This window comes from Danio aesculapii, chromosome 20 (genome assembly GCF_903798145.1).
Source record: "Danio aesculapii chromosome 20, fDanAes4.1, whole genome shotgun sequence".
NCBI lineage: Eukaryota > Metazoa > Chordata > Actinopteri > Cypriniformes > Danionidae > Danio > Danio aesculapii.
The window spans coordinates 36679796-36706235 of record NC_079454.1 but is presented as its reverse complement, the minus strand read 5'-3'; the positions used below and the strand labels follow the sequence as shown (position 1 = coordinate 36706235).

Here is a 26440-nt window from a genome sequence, read left to right as displayed (position 1 = left end):
AAGTACTCTTAACTTCATGGGTGATTGTGCTGCCATGAATTGTGAGGTAAGATCTAAATCAAATGATCTAAATAAAATGATATTTCCTCAAAATAAGAATTTGGACATGTCCAATTTTGTAAAAATGTTTTTAAGATGGATCTTGAAATCATAGTTACTGCATTCAAATATGCAAAATATGCTTGACAACTGAAGAATCTGCAGAACATGGAGGGGCTTTCTTTAAAGATGAAAAAATGCTGATCATACAGCAGGTAACCGCACACAGCATTAAAAATCATTTAAAACAGTTATTTTATAAATTTTTGATTTGTGCATATATATATATATGTATGTGTGTGTGTATATATACATGCAAGTTAATGTATAACGATGGTTTGTTCTCTAGAATATTGAAAAAAAAATTTAAAGGGGTTAATAATTTTGACCTTAAAATGGTTTTTAAATAATTAAAAACTGCTTTTATTCTAGCCGAAATAAATCAAATAAGACTTTCTCCAGAAGGAAAAAATATTATCAGACATACTGTGAAAATTTCCTGAATCTGTTTGGAAATATTTTAAAAAGAAAAAAAAAAAAAATCAAAATCAAAGGGGGGCTAATAATTCTGACTTCAACTCAGAGATTGTGGTTCATATTGACATGATAGCATCACACAGTTGCTGCAGATTTGTCGGATGCACATCTATTATGTGAATCTCTCTTTCCACCGCATCGCAAAAGTGCCCTGGCACCAACAATCATGTCACGTTCAAAGTCACTTAAATCACCTTTCTTCTCCATTCTGATGCTCGGTTTTAACTGCAGCAGACCGGTTAGTGTATATATAGTGTATTATATTATATTATATTATATTATATTATATTATATTATATTATATTATATTATATTATATTATTATTTTATTTATCTATTAATACAAAATAATATTTTTATTTTATGCTAAATATCTTACTCAGGTCAGCACTAAATAAAAAAATAGGATGCATTTTGTATGATCTGTTTAATTATGTTCAAACTGTACTACATACTCTCAACCTCTTGGGGGAGTGTGCTGCCATGAGTTGTAAGGTAAGCTCATGTCACTGTAACAAACAAATGGAAAGGCGGTTTCTTTAGCTGTCAAAGATGCATGCTAAGACAACAACAATGCTGTGAACCACTGAGAGTTTCATAATACAACAACAACAACAACAACAACAACAAAACGACCAAATGTTGTGAAAGCAGCAGCTTACTGAAATCTATATTTTCGACAGTTGATCGCTCTCTAGCGGATATAAAATTATGATAAATGTTGTGTTGTCATGAATTACGTATGACTCTGCGACAAAAATCCATGATTTTTGAGCTAACACATTTTTTTATTTTATTTTTTTTGCTTTGCTGAAAAAGTGCAATGATTTAGGTCTTATTTTGTAGTAGGTGCACTATTTTAGTAAACAATCTTGGGCCATATTTCAGAAAATTGACAAATGACCTATTAGGTTGTTTAAGTTGAACAACATCTAAAACATCAGTCTATTGTCTGGCCTTTCTTAGCGAAACACACAGGCATAATTTGCTCTACAAGGTGCAGGGGGCAGCAAAAATGCATGCTAATAGCTTTTGTGGCCCTTAAAAACAGGTCATACATGTTCTTGTAAAACAGGTTGTATGTGTGCTAACGCAAGTTGTGTTTGTATTACCATCTCAACCAGTAAGCTTGTGTGAGCCTACAAATATGTGCGGTGAAGTGCTAATGATTTTGAAGTCATTGTTTATTCTCTAAAGTGTTTCATTTCTAAATATATTTGCATAAACTATGCAGGTCCATTAAAGTCCCGGAAACCATAGAAAAGGAGGAAGAACACCACTCCAGCAGCGGTGTTCTGTAAAACTGGTTGCATTTTTTAGATACAGTTCCTCATATCAAACTCCTTACTCAACAATTAGGTCAAAAGCAATTATTTAATAAACCAGATGTTATCAGAAAGCATGCTAGAGGAAAAAGATTCTTTCAAACGTCACGACTGGTGCCTTAAGGAAAAATACAACAGGAATGCAGTCAGTCAGGATCTGAATAACTTTCTGTTTTTCCATTATTTACAGTCATCAAATTCTAAATATACTGTGCTCAGCATAAATGTGTACACCCCATTTTGAAAATGTATATTTTTATCCATTTTTCAATGAATATGGGTAACATATATTGGTGCATTTGAACAAAATAGATTTATTAAACAAATATATTTATTAAAATAATATTTTAGTCACAGAACATCTTTAGAAATGGAAAGATAATACATTTAAATTCATGCAAAATATTGCCAAAAGATATTACAAACTGCAACATTTCTACAAAATTGTATATATTTTTTGTTTCTCTTGATTTTTGCTATTTTTGAACACTTTATTTTATATTTTCCCTAAACATATACATTTGTGCTACCAACACCACACACACTCACCTCTTTTTCCCAGCTCTCTGAGTCTGAGGTGTCCAATCTTGTGCTATCTAGCCATGCAACCACCTGTCCGCTTGATCCCATTCCTTCTCATCTCTTGCAAGCCATTTCTCCTGCAGTCATACCAACACTGACTCACATAATTACACATCTCTTGACTCTGGTCTATTCCCTACTTCATTTAAGCAGGCTAGGGTAACCCCACTGCTAAAGAAACTCAACCTGGATCAAACGCTACTTGAAAACTACCGACCGGTATCCCTGCTTCCATTCATGGCCAAGATTTTGGAGAAAGTAGTGTTCAATCAAGTCCTGGACTTTCCTACTCAAAACAACCTCATGGACAACAAGCAATCTGGCTTTAAGAAAGGCCACTCAACTGAGACTGCCCTGCTCTCGGTCGTGGAGGATCTCAGACTGGCTAAAGCAGACTCTAAATCATCTGTCCTCATCTTGCTGGATTTATCAGCTGCTTTTGACACTGTAAACCACCAGATCCTGCTATCTACGCTTGAGTCACTGGGCGTCGCAGGCACTGTTATTCAATAGTTCAGTTCTTACCTCTCGGACAGGTCATTTAGGGTGTCTTGGAGGGGAGAGGTGTCCAACCTACAGCATCTAAACACTGGGGTAGCTCAGGGCTCTGTTCTTGGGCCACTTCTCTTCTCCATCTACAAGACATCTTTAGGAACAGTCATCCAGAAACATGGATTTTCTTACCACTGCTATGCTGATGATACCCAGCTATACCTCTCTTTTCACCCTGATGATCCCTCGGTTCCAGCTCGCATCTCAGCCTGCCTGTCAGACATTTCACACTGGATGAAAGATCATCATCTTCAGCTTAACCTCGCAAAAACGGAAATGCTTGAAGTTTCTGCCAACCCGACTCTACACCATAACTTTTCAATCCAGATGGATGGAGCAACCATCACTGCATCCAAAATGGTAAAAAGCCTTGGAGTAACGATTGATGACCAACTAAACTTCTCTGACCACATTTCTAGAACTGCTCGATCTTGCAGATTCGCACTCTATAACATCAGAAAGGTCCGACCTTTCCTATCTGAACATACAGCTCAACTCATTGTTCAAGCTCTTGTTCTCTCCAAACTGGATTATTGCAACTAGCCGGTTCCAGCTAATTCTATCAAACCTCTTCAGCTGCTTCAGAACGCAGCAGCACGAGTGGTCTTTGATGAACCCAAAAGAGCACATATCACTCCGCTACTCACCCGTTTGCACTGGCTGCCAGTTGCTGCCCGCATCAAATTCAAAGCTCTGATGTTTGCTTACAAAGCGACCTCTGGCTTTGCTCCTTTGTATCTGCACGTCGCCTCGTGGTTCCATCCCTAGGAGGGAAGAAATCACTTTCCTGAACTCTCGCATTCAGTCTGCCCAGTTGGTGGAATGAACTCCCTAACTGCATCAGAACGGCAGAGTCACTTGCTGTCTTCAAGAAACGACTAAAAACTCAACTATTTAGTCTCCACTTTCCTTCCTAATCTGTAACTGCCTCTCTGGCTATACCACTAACTGTACTCTCTCTCTCTCTCTCTCTCTCTCTCAAAAAAAAAAAAAGAAAAAACTTTACTAATGCTGTGCTTCTTAGACTTTACACACCTGAAACTTGTCTATAGCACTTATTCACTGCTGCTCTTATAGATGTGTAAATTGCTTCCTTGTCCCTATTTGTAAGTCACTTTATATAAAAGCATCTGCTAAATGTAAATGAAATGTTTAAATCATTATTGTATGTTATTTTGTCAGATTAGCTCCAGATTTGGCTTCAGTACTGACTAAACTAATGTTTATGCACAAATATAATATTGTAAAGCTTCCTATAGAAAATATAAATTTAAAGGAGAGATTTGTAGGTGGTGTACTCTTATATGCTGAGCACCATACACTGTTTATATTTAGGCTGGTTATTAAACAGTTCTAAAAATCGTACATAAGGAATGCTTGGTATTAAAATTCATTATTATGACAACAGTAGACTTTGTCTAATATGCAAACAAATGTCTTGGGAGGTGCAGAAAAATGTAAGCTTTAAAAGTACCATATCAGATTCTATAATACTTCACTTTTAACGAGAGAGAGAGAGAGAGAGAGAGAGAGAGAGAGAGAGAGAGAGAGAGAGAAAGAGAAAGAGAGGGAGACCTTTAAAGGGATAATTCACCAAAACATATAAACATTTAATCATTAACTCAGCCTTGACTTGTACCTAACCAGTTTGGGTTATTTTGTTCTGTTGAGCACACAAGATTTTTGAAGAATTTTGTAAACCTGTATCTATCAACAGAAAAAAATGCCGTAAAAACCCTTTATAGCATCAAACAGACATGAGACGATAACTGGTTTCAAGGTTTACAGTGGGTTGGAAAAGTCAAGATTTTAAAACCACTCAAATTTTCTGTAATACTGTTCCTACGGTATATGGAAGTTGCATAGAAGTTACAATATATGTTTTTGGTGACACTTTTATTTAGTTTTTTAGGGCAACATTATCCCCATCTGAAAATAATCTAAATCTACTGTCAGCCTACAATTCAGGAAACATCTGAAAAAAACCAACATCCAATCATGTTGTTTAGAGCTGAACAGTGCAGGGGCTTTACTTAATATCCAGTAAAGAAAGACGTCCAAAGACTTTTAAATAAAAATATATCTGTGTTTTAGAAATGAATGAAGACCACAGAAGTCAATGATTTTTTTTAACTATTTAATCCGACACTGCTTCCTGGGTTTATATTTAAAACATAAGCATTCACAGCTATGACGTCATTCAGGATTCTTCATTGTAAATCTCCCACCTTTACTTGAAAAGGTGACTAATTGACATTCTCTTTTAAATGGAGGACGGACCACCAAGGACAATCAACATTGTATGTAAAGAGTTCTTATTTAAAGACTGCTTTCACAGAGAGAGAGAAAGAGAAAGAGAGAGACAGAGAAAAAGGGAGAGAGAGCAAGAAAGAATGCAGTCAGTCAGGAACTGAAAAACTTGCAGTCTTCTTTGTTTGTTTTTTTCATGTCACATTTAGTCATCAAGACATAAAGACAAAATAAAGACTTTATTTTATTTGGTGATCAGTCGATATGAAAACTTAGTAGCAGAAAGAATCATTGCAAGTGGATTATCCTACTTTGGCAAGTTTGTATTTAAAATCAGTATTCAGAAAGCTTAATAATTTAAAGACTTAACGTTTAATATATTAATAATTAAACACTAACACTACACTAACCTAATACAATCCTAGAGGGTACAATACGTTTTGAAAAAGCGCACTAATTGACGTGAGATGCATGGAAAGTTTGTCAACTTTTTTTAAAAATGAAGGGGAAACATTTTGTAGGTGGATCCTCAGACAAGGAAACTAAAATGTTGATCTTCAAACAGATTACTGTAAAGAGTCAGTTCAGGACTTCAGACTGGCGTAGCAGTATGTGCGTTTTCCCAGATGCAAGGTAAGAGCGTTGTGTTTGTTTCTTAAGAATATCTTAATATATCTGCTAATTCATTTATGAGAACAGAAATGTTTATGTTTTTGAGATACATACATTTCACTTTCATTTACAATGACCTTTATCATGACAATGCTTTTGAAAATGAAAACATCATTCTTTTAAAACCGTCTGACATATCATTATCAGTATTCCTTTCTTTTGCACATGTACAGTATGAAACATATGGTTGTTTAAAAAGAATATATCATGACTGTTTTACAGAAATGTTCTGGATCTCTGAGTGAACAAAAAAATTATATTCTGAAGAAATATGCTGTAATTTACCTTGGATGTAAAACATGGACAGTGGAGGTACAATAAACCACACATTTTACTTAGAAATTTAGCATAATCTATTACATGACATGTGATATTAAGATTTTATGGAATACTCCACTATTTACTATTCATGAATGCACTGTTTTTTTTTTATTATTATTTATGTTTCTTAATAATGAAAATAACTTCCCCTTCCTCATGCAACATCAATTTTCTTCATTAATGGCTTCTTCGTTTTTTACTCTATTATTATAAGTAGGGCTGCACGATTCTGGCTAAAATGAAAATCCCAATTTGTTTTTCTCAAAATCAAGATCACGATTTTCTCACGATTCTGTAGATGTAAAATAAAGCTTAATATGAGTAGACTGTTGTTATTTCTCAAACATATGGTAAAACAACAATAATAATATTATCTGTAGGTCTAATGTTGGTTAAAATGCTACATTTTGTATAGACTTGCAACAGTAGACTTGAATAGGCTTTAAAGGTGTCCTGGTAATGTGCACAGTAAAGTTATTAGAATACAACTATTCAGAATTCCCAAGTTTAATTATTATTAGTGGCGCAGTAGGTAGTGCTGTCGCTTCACAGCAAGAAAGTCGTTGGTTCAAACCTCGGCTGGGTTAGTTGGCGTTTCTGTGTGGAGTTTGCATGTTCTCCCTGCGTTCGCGTGGGTTTCCTCCGGGTGCTCTGGTTTCCACTACAGTCCAAAGACATGCGGTACAGGTGAATTGAATAGGCAAAATTGTCCATAGTGTATCAGTGTAAATGATTGTGGATGTTTCCCAGGGATGGGTTGCGGTTGGGAGGGCATAAGACATGCGTAAAAACATGTGGATAAGTTGGCGGTTAATTCTGCTGTGCCAACCCCTGAATAATAAAGGGATTAAGCTGAAAAGAAAATGAATGAATGAGCATATGCTTGCAATCTTTCATTGACAATATTATTAGACCTTTTTTATTTCATTGGTAAAATGAGACATTTGTAGGCTAGAGTAGTTATACTGACACTGTTATGATATACAGAAATACAGTATGTGACTCTTTCAACACCGTTTGGAGATGTTTACGTTGCTTTACATTTGTCTCCTGAACTTGAAAATATAATTGTCAGAATCGTAGAAATGCTGGATTAAGGTCGTCTAAGGGCTCGAATCGAGATCACGATCTGCTTTCGATTAATCGTGCAGCCCTAATTATAAGTATAAATAATAAGATGGTGTAAACTTGATGTAACTCATTTGGCTTGACAATGACTGCAATTTCTCAATGTCAGGGAAAATATCTATATATCTATTTGGAATCATCTTGGCTGTCCTGCTGAACCATGAGTGTGTTGCGGAAGTTCTTGATTTTTCAGACATAAGTCTGGATTTACAGGTATGGAAATTATGTTACATAAGACAGGGAAAATCATAACTATATTTTCAAAATGATATCTAATTTGACTTTTTAAGACTTATATATCATTTAAGGCATACATGTTGTCCTCAAAGATGATTGTGTCATGTCTTAAATATATAAGGACAAGTATTTATATGTAAAATTTATGAAATCAGCTGCATTCTTTAACAGTAAGAACACAGAACAAAATATTTCTTTCTTTATACGTGTTTCCAGTTTAGCTACTCAGATGGTGCAGCTCATCATATAAGACGGAGAAGCACAGGTCTGGTTCCCATTTGTGTTCTCTTCTAAAATACATTAATAATGATGCTTTCTGTATGAAAATAAGAATGAATTATTTTTTCTTAATGGGATAATTCACCCAAAAATGAACATTAGCTCACTATTTACTCACCCTCAAATGGTTCCAAACCCTTTACGATTTTCTTTTTTTCTGATGAACAATAAAGAACATATATTGAGGAAAGCTGAAAACTTGTAAATATTGAATTGCATAGTAAACAAATACTATGGAAGTCAATGATTACATTTAACATTGTTCAAAATATTAAATTTTTTCTTCAACAGAAGAAAGAAACTGTTGAACCTATGTCTGAGTACGTATATATGGGGAGTAAATTTTCCTTTTAGGATGAACTATCCCTTTAGAAAGCCTTTTGTTTGAAGAGAGTGATTATCTATTGCTTATGTTTACACAGTCAGTGTTTAGGACCAGTGTTTACTCATAGGTGTTGAGTCTTAAAATGCCATGTTCACACAGATGTATATAAACGCAGCATGAATACTGCTTGTAAAACGGGCAGCTGAAGTCAAGTCAGAAAGAATTATTTTAATGATGATCACCTGTCTTACCACAAAACAAAAGTTCATTTGGTGCATGATTTAATCTCAAAACTTGATTATTTGATAGAAGTTTTATCTTTATTTATAGACTTCACTGTAAAAAATATCTGTAAATATTTGGACAGTTTTCCTTATTTTGTGATTCATGTTTTTTTATACTTATTCATGCTTTTGAATTGCATTATGGAACCTTGATCATTCCTCCAAAAGCTTTTGAAGTTGAACAGTTTGAAAAAAAAAATTTTGGGGGGGCATTTTTAATAGTTTAAAGTGATATATCGTCTGGGTTGGTGTAACACATTAAGGTACAAAAACCTGCACTGTAAAACCCAACAGTCAACTTAATCAAGTGAAATGAGTGTAGTTAACTCAAAATTGACTGAAATTTAATTCTACTCATTTGAAAAGAGTTTTGAATTAAGTGTTGAAGGTAATGAGTTAATTAAATACCTCAATACTTCAACTTAAATGGAGTAAGTTTAAATTACTCATATAGATTAAACTATTTGAGTTAAAAATCTAAAGCAATCGGTTTCCTCAAACGGTTTGAGTTGCCTTAAACCATTGGGTTTTACAGTACTTAGTTGGATTTAGTTCTCTTCATTTATTGGGTTTTCCTGTGCTCAAACTGCTTCATTTACTCAAACGGATTAAGTTCACAGTACTCATTAGGATTCGTTTTTGAACTTAAATGGTTTGTTGCAATCGATTTCCTCAAATGGTTTGAGTCACCTTAACTTGTAATAAGCTGTTACAGTATTTACCAAAAAACTTAATTCTCTATATATTATTTCTTAATATCTTGTCTCAAACTACTTAAATGTCAACAAAAGTCAAGTTGTTAAACTGTAGAATTGAATTTTCAACATCAAACGTGGACAGAGCAGAGATCAACAACCCATAATGCAATTCACAATTGTAAATAAAGGGAAAACACCTGTGAATCACAAAATATGGAAACTTTTAATTAACAGATATTTTTGTACAGTGTACTTCTAAAAATGTGAAGCATTTGAGTTGCGTGCTGATTACAAAAGCTTGAGTGGAAAACATTAGCTGCGGTTATAAATGGAGGGTATGAACGCTAACTGGATTCATATTGTATTGTAAATGCCATTATTACGTGGTGCCTACCAGCAAAATGGTATCAAACAGCAATTAGTTCACTTGAAAGAATTTGTTTGTTCCATATACACACGTTCACCTTTTAGTGCTTCATCGTATTACGCAGTAACTTATCAGAGTGACTAGTATTTAGTACCTGAATTACTTTTCAAAATGCCCAAAAATGTGCCACAAGTACCAATCTGAACAACTGGCTGTTAACATAAGACTCCAAGCACTGAAGATGCTGAAACCCTATTCCTGATAGCATACATACATCGCAGAACACTCTCTATTTGATGTTTTTGGTTATATCGGAGTTCTACAATAGACCATTTCAATGTGGTCATGTCATTGCCCCGTGATCATTTCCTGCTTGTCATCAAACAATTTCATAACTGTAACAAGAGGCAATTCAATCATAACTTAATGTTAAAACAGCTATCATAAAATTATTTATCAATATGTGGCTCTTTTTGGATTCATGGGAGCTATAGAAATTAAAAAAGTAAAACGGGAAATCCGTTGGGACCATTGTTTTTGTTTACATCCTTCAAAATGGTCTATACATCTGCAATACATCTATGATCTCCTGTTAGACATTAAATAGACATTTAAAATATGACATTCAGGATATTTAGAATTAGGCTAGAGTATTTATGAAATAGACCATTTAAAGATGTCTATAGGATCTTTCCACAAATGTAAACAATTTTCAAAATACGTCTTGCAGATGTACATGTGCTATTTGGCATTGTATTAGTTTTGACTTTCTTATTATTATGTATTTTGACAGATGAGACATGTCGCCCTGTTGTATGTGCATATTATATCTGCCTTCAAACCCTTGTAATTACCGTAATAATGTGTCGAGATGACAACACATTACTTGGACTTGTTCACATTTTTGGTCTTAAAATTTTGTGTATATATTGGTGCTTTCACAAATGCATCTTTGTTTCAGAACCTAAGGTGTTTTCGCGAATAGCTCTGTTTGTTTAGTGAACACACTAATCGCTTTCAGATCCGCACCAAAAGTGGATGGCAAATCTTTAATAGCGTGCTGTGAACAGAAGCAGACCCCGAGGAGACAGGAAACACAACTTTAGAATTAACATGAAGATTTGCAATATAGTTGTAGCTTGTATACACACCATAATTCGAGTGATTCACTCGCATATTTGAATACATCGTCACTCATGAAACTTGGTGTGTGAGTTTGGTTATACAATAGGGATGCCACTCCCAATAAATGACTGAAATGTATACTCATTGATGTCTTAAATGTAGATCTGAATGCTGTATTCTGGTGAGAAAAAATGAATTGATGAAGCTTCTAAATCCAATTTTGTTTTAATATGGACAGATCAAGTGCAGTATGTAATGGTAGTGGAAGTGAATGTATCCGACATTCAAGCTCTCAACCAAATCATATCATCTGTGGCCACCGTTCCACTCCCATTTCAAGCAGACAATAGCACGGAAATTACAGCTGTGAATATTTCGACAGGTTAGTGATCCTTTCTTTCAATTTATGTTTTAGCTATGCACTCATTGGCCACTTTATTAAGTACACCTTACTAGTACCAGGCTGGACCCACATTTGCATTCAGAACTGCCTTAATCCTCCATGACATAGAGTCAACAAGGTACTGGAAATATTCCTCAGAGATTTTAGTCCATATTGACATCATGCAGTTGCTGCAGATTTGTCGGCTGCACATCCATGATGTGAATCTCCCGTTCCTCCACATCGCAAAGGTACTCTATTGGATTGTTATCTGGTGATTGTGGAGGCCATTTGAATACAGTGAACTCACTGTCATGTTCAAGAAACCAGTCTGAGATGATTCACGCTTTTTGACATGGCTGCAGTTTCCTGTTCATAACTGAGAGGAGTGGCACCTGGTGTAGTCTTCTGCTGCTGTAGCCTATCCACCATCCTCTGTTGTGTGTTAAAAGATGCTCCTCTGCATACCTCGGTTGTAACAAGCGTTTATTTGAGTAACTGTTGCCTTTCTATCAGTTCGACCCAGTCTGGCCATTCTCCTCTGACCTCTGGCATCAACAAGGCATTTGCGACACAAAACTGCCGCTCAATGGATATTTTCTCTTTTTCTGACCCTTCTCTGTAAATCCTAGAGATGGTTGTCCCAGTATATCAGCAGTTTCTGAAATACTCAGACCAGCCCTTCTGGCACCAACAACCATGCCATGTTCAAAGTCGCTTAAATCACCTTTTCTCCCCATTCTGATGCTCGGGTTGAACTGCAGCAGATCGTCACGACCATGTCTACATGCCTAAACACATTGAGTTGCTGCCATGTGATTGGCTGATAAGAAATTAGCGTTAACAAGCAGTTGGACAGGTGTACCTAATAAAGTGGCCGGTAAGTAAGTAGTGACGCTAATCAAGTTATAAAGATGAGAATAACTACTGCTAGCAATAGCTATCTACAATTTGGCATTTTCCCTCTGCTCTCCAGTGTGTTCTTTGAATGAAACGCAGTATCAGTGTAAATGTGAGGGTCTGTTTGTTTGGCCAAATGACACATGTCATGCATACCAGGCCTGTGATGCCATCACTAATGGATCATGTACATGTATCAATGACCTCCCAGCTGATGGACAGTTCTGCCAAGGTGAGATACTTGCTAATTTGTACAGAAACAACATATTTCTGATTTATAATAGCTTGGTTATAATCTTGGTTTTCTTTTTGCAAAGATGTTGATAAATGTTTGGTCAATCCACCTGTCTGTGGTCCAAATTCTAACTGCACAAATACAATGGGAAGTTACAGCTGCTCATGTTTGAATGGATTCACAGCAACAAATCCAAATCTCACAATCAGCATTAATAACATCTGTACAGGTAGGCTATCTTCTGTATTTTGACTTTTTTATTTTCCTCCTTCCTTGATTCCTATCAAAAAGGAATTTTAAATCTTGTCATCTTCTGCTTTGTTTTTGTTCTGTTAAATCATTTTTAATTTGTTGATTAAATTTAAAGAATTAATATGTATGTGGGAATTGTAAACCAAGTCATGTCGGTTTTCCTCTAACAGCTCCATCACTAACAACCCCTACACCATCACCATCATCACCAACACAATCAACAACAGCAGGTATTTCCAGTAAAACATTTCTGAAATGTGAATAAGTAAAGATTAGATTTCTGACATTTTTCAATGTTTTTTTTAACTTTTTTGACATGTTATGAACCCTACACAATCTTAACTTTTCGTAACAAGCGTAACTTTTACAGTGGCAAATACTTATAAATTTGTACGATCTCATTCATGCAGTTTAGTATGATTTGCTCATCCCCAAATGAGGGCTAGGTTTAAGGAATCTTACTTTTTCATACAAATGAAATAATATCAATTTGTACACACGTTTCTGACAATACTGATGTTTACATATTTTTGGATGTATATTTTGCACTTTACAAGTTTGAAGAAGTTGTGGTGGGTTATTCATGATGTGGTGGGTTTCATTAAAAGTGTTTTTGTCACTAGTTTAGTCTGTCTGCATCAAAGCATTTAGTGTAAGCTGCAAGATTAATCATTAAAAGGTAGGGATCTCACATAATATATATTATAAATGATGGTGATTTGCATATGTTTATTAATCCTTCAAATCACTGCATTCAAATCTGAAAACAGAGATTGAGTCTTTAGTCTTTTGAGTTAGTTATAAAGTTACAAACAGTCAAATAACACAGAAGTACAGGGATAACAGTTTATAGTTTAGATAAAACCACTGATGTTTATGGTAAAGATTGAAATCATGTATGTAACCAATAGGTTAGCAAAATATGCCACAGAATAATTCTTCAAAAATTATCCATCTAAGAAACATTTAATTTTTAGAAAATGAATAACTGAATCATTTATTGAAAATGTTTTGTAATAAATTGAAAGCAAATAATATATTTCTCCTCCTCTTTATCTTATCCAAAAAAATGGTCTGATCTGTGACTAAAAACCATAATGTGATCCGAACCGTGAGATTTGTGATCCGTTACACCATAGTTGAAGTTAGAATTATCAGCCCCCCCCCCCCCCCCCCCCCCCCCCCCACCCCCCACCCCCTTTAAATTTTTTATTCTTTTTTAAATATTTCCCAAATGATGTTTAACAGAGCAAGGACATTTTCACAATATGTCTGATAATATTTTTTTATTCTGGAGAAAGCCTTATTTGTTTCATTTCGGCTAGAGTAAAAGCAGTTTTGAATTTTTAAAATCCATTTTAAGGTGAATATTATTAGCCCCCTTAAGCAATTTTTTTTGATAGTCTACAGAACAAACCATCATTATACAATAACTTGCCTAATTACCCTAACCTGCCTAGTTAACCTAGTTAAGCCTTTAAATGTCACTTTAAGCTGTATAGAAGTGTCTTGAAAAATATCTAGTCAAATATTATCTACATGGCAAATATTATCATCATGGCAAAGATTAAATAAATTAGAAATGAGTTATTAAATCTATTATGTTTAGATCTGTGTTGAAAAAAATCTTCTCTGCGTTAAACAGAAGTGGGGGAAAAAATAGGGCTGATAATTCTGAATTAAACTATTAAACTGTATGTATATATAAGTGTATATATATATATATATATATATATATATATATATATATATATATATATATATATATATATAAATAAATGTGTGTGTGTGTGTGTGTGTGTGTGTGTGTATATATATATAAATAAATAAAAATCTTACACATCTCACGGTTCGGATCACATTAGGACAATTCCTTCATAAATATGAAGATGCTAGACCATTAACAGCATTAAAAGCAAACAACATTAGTTGAAAATCAATTCTGAATTTAACAGAGAGCCAGTGAAGAGAGTAAAGGACAGGTGTGATGTGCTCACGTTTTCAACTATTGGTCAGCATGCGAGCAGCAGCATTTTGCACCAGTTGTAACCGACAAAGGTTTGGTTAATTCCAACATAAAGTGCATTGCAAGAGTCCAGATGAGAGCTGATAAAAGCATGATTGGCTTTCTGGATCACTGGCTCAAAAATGGCTTGACTTTGGCAAGAAGGTGAAGCTGGTAAAAGCTTGCCTTGATCATTGAATTTACCTGTTAATCAAATTTTAAACTACTGTCCAAATTCACTCCCAATTTTTTAACTACATAGCTAAGATGTGAGGATGTAAACACTGGATGATAAAGAGAGACGAGAAACAATATTTCAGTTTCTCTGTATGTCTGCACATATGGTGTCATTGGTTAATAATAATAAAAAAACAGGAAAACCTTGATGATAATAATAGTTTATAGACAATTTGCATTTATGGTGTTTTGAAGATGTTTTTTTACTATTGTAAGCATAATTATATTTCTTTTTGTTCCTGTAGGGCCACTTTTTGTGTATGAGAGTGAAATTGATGTCAGTTTATTTGATATTTCCACTGTGAACATATTACAGTATGTCATCATATCATACCAACCACCTTTTGCTTTTGGCAGCATAAATATCCTTCAACTTGACATGACTACTGGTAAGAGCAAACCCCAAACAGAGAATGTTCTTCTAATGTTCAATATGGTTCCTTTAAGTTGATTTTTTGTGAAACAATATAGGACGTTTTCCCAGTGATGGTTGCAGCTAGAAGGGCATCTGCTACGTAAAGCATATGCTGGATAAGTTGGCGGTTCATTCCGCTGTGGCAACCCCAGATTAATAAAGGGACTAAGCCGAAAAGAAATTGAATGATGAATATAGGAAGTTTCTAGGAGATTCTTTTGTAATGCAAAGATAACCTTGCAAGAACATTGCAGCTTCTTGTTTTAAAACAACCCAGAAACTGTTAGAGTTTTTCCTAGAAACTTTTCCTAGCATGATATTTTGAGGTTTTATTTCTGTTACCATGTCTAAAATAGATGTTTGGGAAAAAAATAATACACAACTTTTTGTAACTCTGTGATCTGTAACTGGCTGCATAAACATATGTACTGTTAAGACCAAAACCTGAATAATAATATTAAGATTAAGACAACAAGACATGTCAGATTCCAATGACCATGTCACATACTGTCTACTGAGATCATAGACACTCCACTGCCTCTAATACAGTATACAATTCAGTGCTAATTAAGTTAAAAATAATAAAGATGGCATCTGAAAGTTGCTCTTTGTTGTCATTTTCTTAGTATATGCAAGTGTTGGACCAACATTATCAACTGTTAAAGTCATTTGTTGCTAGATTTGTAGAAATAAATATTCGCCAAGTTGTCACTATCAGATGCAGTCTTATAGATACTCACATGATGAACTTGTAAGACTAGTTTAAGCAGATGCATGTAGAATAGTTCAACTGCGTCATCTTGGGACTCAATGTGACATCTGTCTTTGTTAATCAAAAATAGTTTTGAATAACTTTTGGTTATCAGTTTCTGGGAAGCGCAAATCTAAATTGTTGAATAGTTGCCTAAAATCTAGTTGTGTCAAGGAAGAAAACTGGTCTCACTTTATATTAGGTGCCCTTAACTACTATGTACTTGCATCAAAATAATAAATACAATGTACAGTGATGGTCAATAGCATAATTACAAAGTAATAACAAAAATGAATTACTAAAAGTAAATACATGATGTATTTAAATCAATCATAAGTACAATGTAAAAATATGTATTTTTCACAATAAGTTAATGAAATTCAGTGTACATACATATTAGATAAGGCCACCTTGAACAGAAAACTTGTAGGAAGAACAAAAGACTAGGAAAAGAAACCAAACATGGAAAAAGAAAGAACTTAAAGGGGTGGTCCAGAGTGTATTTTTAAGGCTTGGTTGTGTTTATAAGATGCAAAGCAAAATGCTAAATTTATAAAATTTCACTTGTAAAAAAATCATGTTATTTTTTTCATATTTCTTACTTTGATTATATACAGCTACTCAGCTAACATGAAAATGACGGTCATATTTTCTAGTTCCCCCAAAAGGCCTGTCCTCAAGAGGCTCTGATTGGTCAGCTAACATAATCTGCTGTGATTTGCAGATTGGCTCCACATCACCAGAAAAGCATAGCACCTCTAATAGCATGCGCTGTGCCTCTGCTCTGTAAATACTGTCAGTCAGTTTAGCTGCTAGCTGTATCAGTCTGAATCAGACAGAAAATGAAGAGGACACAGTTGAACCTCACGTCTGCTCTCTAAAATAATATCTGACAAGTGTCTTTTACATATATTCAGAATAAGCATGTGTAAGAAATATTAAACCTTCACATATATTTTGCGAGTTTGTTATTCGAGATGTAGAATGCACGGAAAGCGTCCGCATAGAAAGACACAGCAGCGCTGGTGAAGATTGTGGGTGTTTACAGCGGTTTGGTGGCAAATTTGAATTTGTGGCTTAATTGTTAACGTGCCAAACAGCATTTCCTGTTGTTTACATACTTGTTTACGTCCTTGCTGCAACATACTGTTAACGCTAGTCACTTGGCTCACAATTAGACATGGGGTGATAACCGTTTTCAAGGTATACCGTGGATTTGAAAAGTCAAGGTTTTAAAGCCGCCAAAATTTTCTACTATACCGTTCAAAGGGTATGTGTGAGATTTGTAATGTTTTTTTTATGACGATATCTTGAGCAGAAAAGATTTCCAAAGCTGCAGTTTTAATAATTTTATTTAATCTGTGTTTTTGAAACTAATGAAGATAGTGAAGATTCATTTTAATAAATTAGCCTGACATGTTTACCGCTCCAAAATAATTAAAATGTTTCTTAAATAAAATATATTGTGTTCAAAGGGGAAAAAAGGTTTTATTTTTTACCCAAACATTCTAATAAGTATGTTTTATAATAATTTGAATATAAAGTTTAATCAATAGTGTTTAAACTTAATCTTACACCATTCTGTTACAGTGTGTGAGTTGAATGGAACTGAATATGATTGTCAGTGTGAGGCAAATCATGTTTGGTCCAGTAACAGCTGCACGGCCTATCAGGTGTGTGACAATATCATAGGAGGAACTTGTGGATGCATTCGGGCTCTTCCTTCAGCGGGGTCACTTTGCCAGAGAGGTGAGTTTTGAAATTTGCATGATAAACATTTTATGTTATTGACATTGAAATTCTTTGAATAGTTTTAAATAGCCAGGTCTTTTTGAAAAATGTGCTGTTTTCTGTTCAGATATAAATGAATGTCAGCCGACTCCATCTGTCTGTGGTCCAAATTCCACCTGCACCAATGAAATAGGAAGTTACAGTTGCTCATGTTTGAATGGGTTCAGTCCAACACACTCCAATCTGTCAGTCAGCAACAATAACACATGTACAGGTATGTTCAGTATTCAGATTTGTTATTATTTGTTTATACAATAAGATTTGGGAGCACGGTGGCGCAGTGGGTAGCACAATCACCTCACAGCAAGAAGGTTGCTGGTTTGAGCCCCAGCTGGGTTAGTTGGCATTTCTGTGTGGAGTTTGCATGTTCTCCCCATGTTTGCGTGGGTTTCGTCCGGGTGCTCTGGTTTCCCCCACAAATTCAAAAACATGCGGTATAGGTGAATTGGGTAAGCTAAATTGTCCGTAGTGTATGTGTGTGAATGAGTTTGAATGTTTCCCAGTGATGGGTTGCACCTGGAAGGGCATCCACTGTGTAAAACATATGCTGGCTAAGTTGGCGGTTCAGCCGCTGTGGCAACCCCAGATTAATAAATGGACTAAGCCAAAAAGAAAATGAATCATGGGATTTATTTATTTTTATTTTTAGCTTTAAATGTCATTTTTGTCGACTTGTATGAATTATTATTATAATTTTAAAAGGTTTTAAAAATATATACTGTATAGCTACAAGAGGGAATGGAATTTTTTCAAATTATGTCATGCCACTTTTCTTTCATCAGCACTAACAACGTCAACACCCGCAACAACACCAACATCAACACCATCATCATCAGGTATGTCCAGTGAAACAAAATCTGAGACATGGCACAACATCTGTATGTAAAGTGAAGATTAATTTTTTAAATTTTTTTTTTGTTCAGAGCATTTCATGTTTTTAATGCTAATTAAAAGGAATCCCAGCAAACAATTTTGTTTAATGGACGTCTAATAGACATCTAAATGTAGACAGCTTGGCTACAACAAGGCTTAACTTGGGCTGTCAGTGAAAATCTAATAGACATCTAAGAATAGCCAAAACCCAGATTAGTCATCAATTAGACAGATTAGACAGACATTATATGTGTAGTCATTTTTTTGATGACTGGTCTAGTTTTGGCCAATTCTTAGACGTCTATTAGATTTTTACTGACAGCCCAAATTTAGCTTTATTTTAGCCAAGACGACTATGTTTAGACATCTGTTAGACATCTGTTGGACATCTTTTAAAAACAAAAAAGCTTGCTGGGATACTACATACAGCAATATTATGTTATAGTATTATATTATGATTCATAATGTTATAGATTTAGCAGATGAAAGATGTAAAGATTGTGCTTCTCAAATGTTTTACTGTTCAATTTCTTCCAGGGCCACTTTTTGTGTATGAAAGTGACATTGAAATAGATTTGTTTATCGATTACCCGATAAGCAGCATACGCTATCTCCTCACAACACTGACTTACTGGCTGCCTTACTCTCTGAACAACATAAATCTCCTTAATGTTGACATGACGACTGGTAAGAGCAAAGGACGATAGTAATGTTTCCATATGATTCCTGTTTATGCTTTGAGACAAACGTATACTGTAAGAACATTCTAGAAACTTTATTTCTTTTTGCAACACGAACCTAACCTATCAAGAACATTGTAAAGAGGTTTTTTGAAACAACAACGTACAGAAAACCTATAAAGGTTTCATGCTGGTTGTTTTGAGTTATTATTTGTTTAACTATGGCTGGTGAAAATATGATTTTTGCTGATTTACAGTAGGTGGCGTTTGGAGCTTAATATTCATATTACAACTATTATAGCTAAATTGCACCATCTTGTGACATCATGACAGGCATGATATTAATGAAAATACTGTAGTTTTGAATAAATTTCAACATTTAAATTGAAAAGTAACATTGCTGGAATCCAAAGTCTTTATTTAATAAAAGAAAAAAACAACAACATATTACTCATAGAAACAACAAAATGGCACGAGAAACAAAGCGATGGATGAGAAGGATCTTAAAATAATGTTATAATAATATTGTAAAGATAATAGTGTAATATTGTTGCTATTTTCTACATTGAAATTGATTAGATGAAGATTTCAAATGTGATTATAATTAAGAGCATTCATATAAAACCTACATTTCTTGACCATGTTATTTGAAATACTAGCAGTTTACCATTCATCATTACAAAAAAAAATCCATCTGGTACAATAATTTTTATTCATATACATTTTTATTTTAACCATTTATGTATTACTGTACTGTCACACCATTCTGTTACAGTGTGTGATCTGAATGGAACAGACTTTGATTGCAAGTGTGAGGCGAATCATGTTTGGCCCAGTAGCACCTGCAAGGCTTATCAGGTGTGTGATAATATTGTTGGAGGCACTTGTGGATGCATTCAAACTCTCCCTTCAGGAGGAGCACTTTGCCAAAAAGGTGATTCATTGAATTTGCAAGTTTGTGTGATGTTATTGACATTATATTATATTATATTATATTATATTATATTATATTATATTATATTATATTATATTATATTATATTAGTGTTTATTGTTTTATATTGTTATAAAATGTTATATATTATTAATTTTATTCTTATTATTTTTAATTTCTTTCTCCCTTTCCAGATATAAATGAGTGTCAGCCGACTCCATCTGTCTGTGGTCCAAATTCCACCTGCACCAATGAAATAGGAAGTTACAATTGCTCATGTTTGTCTGGATTCACCCCAGCAAACTCAAATCTATTAGCCAGCATCAATAACACATGTATAGGTATGTTAGGTATTTAGATTTGTGTAAATCATTAGCTTAAATAATTTGATAAAATAAACAACAAATAAATAATTTGTCGTGTATCTTTTTGAATATTTTTATTCTGATTTGTCAGTGTTTTTTACCAGATTTGATTTTAAAGTATAAGAAATTAGAATTTTAATTTTCAAACCAAGTTTGTTTTTTCCTGACAGCATCAACATTAACTCCATCAACTCCAACAACTCCAACAACTCCAACAACTCCAACAACAAAAGGTATGCCCAGTAAAACAACAAACAGGACAAATGTATGTGATGAGGATATGGAATATTAGTTATTCATTCATTCATTCATTCATTCATTCATTCATTATTTATTTATTTTTTTGCATACATTGTTCCTAATACTGATTTCAAATAATATTGAAACATGTTAATTTAATAAATGAGATGTTATGGAGTTCTGTTGTGCATTCAAGATTATTGTTTTAATATTTTCAGATTCTCAGATGTTCTTCTGTTTGTTTTCCCCCAGTTTTTGAGTATGAAAGTGACATTGAAATAGATTTGTTTAGCGATTACCCAATGAGCAGCTTACGGTCTCTCCTCACAAGTATCCCACTGCCTTACCCTCTGAGCATCATAAATCTACTTAATGCTGACTTGACGGCTGGTAAGAGCAAACACAGAACATTCTTTTAACATCCCCACCTGGTTCCTGTAATTAATTAATTAATTAATTAATTATTTAAGTTATTTATTTATTTAAACAAAAGCTAACCTTCCAACAATTATTGGTTTAAATCATTTTTATAATCAGAAATCTTTGTAGACATTCACTTGTAAATACACCTTTTAAATACAAACATGAAACTTAGATTTTAATAATTAGACATTCAAAAAAACTGAAGAAGAAAAAAAACAACAGTCATAAAATGATAAGGAAACAAAAATTAAACATCCTTTCCCCAACCAACCACCCACCAACCTTACAACAACTATGCAGGGAGGTATGCAACACAGGCACATTGGAAATCATGCTTCTACTGAACATTTTTGTGAAAAATGTACTTAACATAAACTTGATTGTAGTTCTAGGAAAAATGAATGCTACGAGGCAGAATGACACCAACAACTGTTGTTCCTTTTCACACTAATAATATTTACAGGAACATATTATCACCTGCACCAATTTCATGCAGTTCCAAATTAATATCACGAAACAATGCAACGGTTTCTTTTAATGGCAATCAAATAAGAATGTAATTAATAGCTCACTTTGCACGGGGTTGTACTTTCGATGCAGAGTGCACCGGTGAAGCACGGTTTCACAAGAGATAAGAGTGCTGTAAAGTCAAGGTACACATACATTGTTGCAGTGCAGTTGTTTTTTTTTTTTTACTTCTGCTTCTGGAAACATTATTGATTGGGTTCAGGTCAGTGGTTTGCTGTAATCTGAATAAATAAGCACTGCCTTCTTGTGGATGTGTAGTCGAAGGACATGTATCTGAAGCATGAAACAAAACATAACCCGAGTAACGTTTTACTAATTCCAGGGTGTCAGCGGGGTCTTAAAAAGTCTTACATTTCAAGAATATAATTTTAGGCCTTAAAAAGTCTTAAATTCAATAAAATATTGTGTTGTGGGTCTTAAATCATTTTAAAAAGGTCTTAATTCCTATGTCCAAGTAAAGCTACTCAATCAGGGATGTGTTTTCCAAACAACGACGTAACTCGTAGCTGAGCTATTATAGTATGATGCATCGTTTAGGAAAAGAATGATGTAGTGACGAGTGTTTCCCAAAACCCGTAGTTTCTCTGTCACAGATCCATAATTTCAACCATGTTAGTTATACCATAAAACGCCCATAATGATGCTCCAAATGGGGGGGTGTAACAGCTTCTTTAGAGAAGAACCCCATAATTTCTTTGTGCAAATTATTTTGTTTTACACGCACAAAAAAAAAAAATCAATATTAGTTTTGGTAAAAACATGCACCTGTTTTCCATATTAATTGAAATATCTGTAAATGGCACATATAGGGCCTGTGTTTCCTTTACAAATATTATTGAGAACATTACATATTCTATTCTAAAACATAAAATCATTTAAAAAGCTAACATGTATTCTAATATCATTAAATCATATAAATAAATAAAGGAAAGAAATTAAATTTAATATTTATTAGGAAATGAAAAAAAATAATACTTTATTAATAATATTAATGATGATCATCATGATTATTATTTTTATTATTAAGTAGGATATTGTTTATTTTATTTAATTTTTTTGAAAGCTCTACTTTTACAGATGTAAACCACTGCAGAAATGTTCTAACCAACAGAATCATGTCGTATACAGTACAGATCCTTAATAAATAACCCACTATAAATTAAACACATTAACGTATGCTATGTTTTTTTGTTTTCACAAGCTTTGGAGACGTAGCATAAATTCCGCTTTTAAATAATAGGTCACCTATAGCTTTCGTCATGAGCCACGGCTGTGTTCAAAATTACATCAATGTTTCAGAGTATTGTGAAGGGAACACAATTGTAAACATGAAGATTGCTAAAACTGAACTGTAAAAATACTTTGAAAGCAAATTACACCTAAGCGAGATGACTTTAATGCTTTTCTTTAAAATCATTCCAAGTTTAAATGTTAGAATGTTAAATGTTAGAAACGAATAGGGCATAGGGGGATAACTGGAAACAGAACACATCCAGGAACTATGTTTCTAACCACAGCTTTAGAGATGTACTGTAGTTGCAAACATACAAGTTTGCGACGCAGTTTGCGAATGTTTGTTGGAACGATGGATTTGGTAAATGCCAAATCAACAAACTATGCTTGTAACGACGGAACTTGTGACCTAAGTCGCAACGATGCTAACGATGGTTTTCAGAAACACCCCAGGCCAAGACCAATTACCAATAATCCATTTCAAAGCTTTTTTTAAAGCTTTTTTTTATATTTAAGTTTTTTTACTGCAAAGATATACAATTCACAACAGCAAATAGACATTTTAGAGCAAATTCTCCAAATAAAATTCCCTAATCAGGAAAAGAAAACTAAAGCAACACATCCCTTTACATGATCTTTTATTAATATATAAACTATTTATAAAAGTAACTAGGCCGTTAGAAAAACCCTTAATGTTTAACCCTGTATAAGTCTAAAATTTCAATCTTAATGGTCTTAAAGGGTCTTAAAAAAATCTTAAATTTGACTTGAAGAAACCTGCAGAAACCCTATAATTTATAAAATGACAGTGCCCTCTAGTGGATCTTTTATCTAAAGCAAACAAAGAAATGTTTAGCAGAAATGTAGGTTGAAGCATGAACTGTATTTCTAGAGTTTAGTCTGCCATGTCTGGTGAAAAAAAATAAAACATTTGCTAAAAAATATTAGAATTAGACAACCTTTTGGAAATTAAGTTTGATGATTGACTGATTAATCACAGCATTAGGTGGCTGTTGTCCATAGCAATGTACCGATAACAAGGAAAAGTTCACAGTTTCTTGTGTCACTTTGCGCACAGATGTTCTTGACAATTCTGGAGGTAATTAATAATATAATAACACTAATACTGAAATGGTTATATAACCAAAATAACCAAAACAACATTTCAGATGTTTTACAGTGTGATCAGTCTTCTGGTTTGTCCGTTCACACACATTTTCATTATGACATGAACACAAAATCACATGACCTTTTTAATGCATATACTTGGAATTTGTTTGGTAAAAGTGTTTCCATCGTAGTTTATGTGCATCTTTTCTTATCGAATAAAAAGTTTATCCTACTCAGTTATGCGCATGTGGTTTTTAAGCGCATTTTCAAAATTTATGCGCATCTTGGCGTTTCCATCAACTGATTTTTTTTTTTATGCACATATCCAAAATGTGCATATATATAGGTGGATGGAAACATAGCTAATGCTGCCTCTGTTTTCCTGCTAAAAAAGTAATAAATGTCAGTGTTTCTTTACCAAACCTTTTCACACTTTTGGAAAAAAATATTGTTATAGTTAAATTGCTTTTTTTCAATTTAACAACATAAAAAACGGTGGACCAATTGGAGCGGTTTTCAGATTGACCGCAACTTTACGTAGGAGTGCGGTCCCCCCGCCCACCAATATTGATTGACAGGCGCGTCATCATATCCTCAGTTTGTTGATTCACGTCCGCCATTTTCAGCGTGAGTCGAAGCAATATCACTAAAGGAACACACTTGCTCTGTTTTTAGATGCAAGGCTCATTGGGCTCAACACAAGATCAATATTCTCCACATTATCGCTCTAATCGGAATTATTGGTTGTATCTTTAGGTAGGTTTGCAAACATGTGTACTTCTCATTGAGTCTACCTTATACTTCAGCCGTTTGCATTTCTCGCAATCACAGAAGCTCCCTGTGATCTTAACTAGGTGCTGCTGTATCTGATGCTGTGCCATGCGTTTTAGAATTCTAAACATAGGTTCTATCAGGGTACACACAACGCGTCAATTCGGGACACTTCATGTATCTGCCGCGCCACAGAGAGTGTCTGGTGTGCCGTGTCGCAGCTTCGAGCGACGCATCCCGTGCCTCAGTCAAAGTTAATTCAGTGTGCGTGGTTATTAGTCTCGGTGTAAAAGCTCGGTACTGGAAACTAACACACAGTTGGCTGTAAAACTATACAAAGACACAAATGATTTTGTACTCTCTGCTTGGTCTGTGTCAGAGTCGTATATGTACGACTGATTGCTGATCCTCTCACTCCTGCTCCTTCTCTCAGTCTGCCCAAATACAGAGCTGGTGAGCTCATGGCCCCACCCCCTTGTTACGTTGGGCGGGAAGCCGAAACTAATCTACATGTGAAGCAACACACCCCTAAATCAGCGAGCTGTGGACACACCCCCAACATGACACTTTTTAACACATTATTATAAAAAAATCTGAATTGTGTTTTGAACTGAACCTAAACTGGCACACTCAGAAGAACCATAATATTAATATTAAATCATAAAAAAGAGGTAAACTGTGTGCCCTATAATACATATTTTAATGTGACTGTACTGTCTCACCATTCTATTACAGTGTGTAATTTGAATAGAACAGAATACGACTGTCAGTGTGAAGTGGATCATGTTTGGCCCAGTGACACCTGCAAGGCCTATCAGGTGTGTGATAACATTGTAGGAGGTACTTGTGGATGCATTCAATCGCTCCCTACACAGGGGCCACTTTGCCAGCAAGGTAAATCATAGAATGTTAACATTTTTGTGATGTTGTTGACACTATAAAACAGTTTAATTTATACAACAAAGTGCAAACAAAGTGTTCAAAATAATGACCCACTTTTTTGACCCACCTTTCCTATCCAGATATAAATGAGTGTCAGCTAAGCCCTTCTGTCTGTGGTCCAAATTCCATCTGCACCAATGAAATAGGAAGTTATAGTTGCTTATGTTTGGATGGATTCACTGCGGCAAACTCAGATCTCTTAGTCAGCAGTGATAACATATGTACAGGTATGTTCTGTATTCAGATATGTGTAAATTATTACATCAGATACTTTTTTATAGAGCATTAAATGCTGATTTGTCAGCCTTTTAACCTGAATAAATAGTTTAAATGTAGAATTTTGCAACCAAGCCATGTCATTCTTATTTACATGTACCACCACTTTTAACACCATCAACAAAACAACTGTCAACAGCACCAACAACACCACAACCAACACCCCAACCAACAATGATACCTCAGCCAACACCCCAACCAACAACAACACCACAGCCAACAACAACACCACAGCCTACAACAACAACAACAACACCACAGCCAACAACAACACCAGAGCCAACAACAACAACAGCAGCAACACAACCAACAACAACAACAACAACGACAACAACAACGACGACAACAACAACAACAACTGCAACAACAGGTATAAA

General features: G+C 34.5%; 1 protein-coding gene across 1 annotated transcript in view; it reads left to right on the top strand.

Moving 5' to 3' along the window:
- Positions 1-5872: 5872 nt before the first annotated feature.
- adgrf8 (adhesion G protein-coupled receptor F8) overlaps positions 5873-26440 on the top strand; it is a 34224-nt gene continuing 13656 nt past the window's right edge. Inside the window, exons 1-20 of the mRNA XM_056481117.1 lie at positions 5873-5918; positions 6180-6269; positions 7516-7619; positions 7860-7908; positions 10960-11103; positions 12080-12235; positions 12321-12467; positions 12661-12720; positions 14978-15121; positions 17489-17647; positions 17757-17903; positions 18472-18525; positions 19100-19249; positions 20018-20176; positions 20370-20516; positions 20711-20773; positions 21033-21170; positions 25581-25739; positions 25868-26014; positions 26203-26433. Coding sequence (XP_056337092.1) covers positions 6257-6269; positions 7516-7619; positions 7860-7908; positions 10960-11103; positions 12080-12235; positions 12321-12467; positions 12661-12720; positions 14978-15121; positions 17489-17647; positions 17757-17903; positions 18472-18525; positions 19100-19249; positions 20018-20176; positions 20370-20516; positions 20711-20773; positions 21033-21170; positions 25581-25739; positions 25868-26014; positions 26203-26433 — 2371 coding nt within the window. The 5' untranslated portion in view covers positions 5873-5918; positions 6180-6256. The remainder of the gene's footprint in view (positions 5919-6179; positions 6270-7515; positions 7620-7859; positions 7909-10959; positions 11104-12079; positions 12236-12320; positions 12468-12660; positions 12721-14977; positions 15122-17488; positions 17648-17756; positions 17904-18471; positions 18526-19099; positions 19250-20017; positions 20177-20369; positions 20517-20710; positions 20774-21032; positions 21171-25580; positions 25740-25867; positions 26015-26202; positions 26434-26440) is intronic.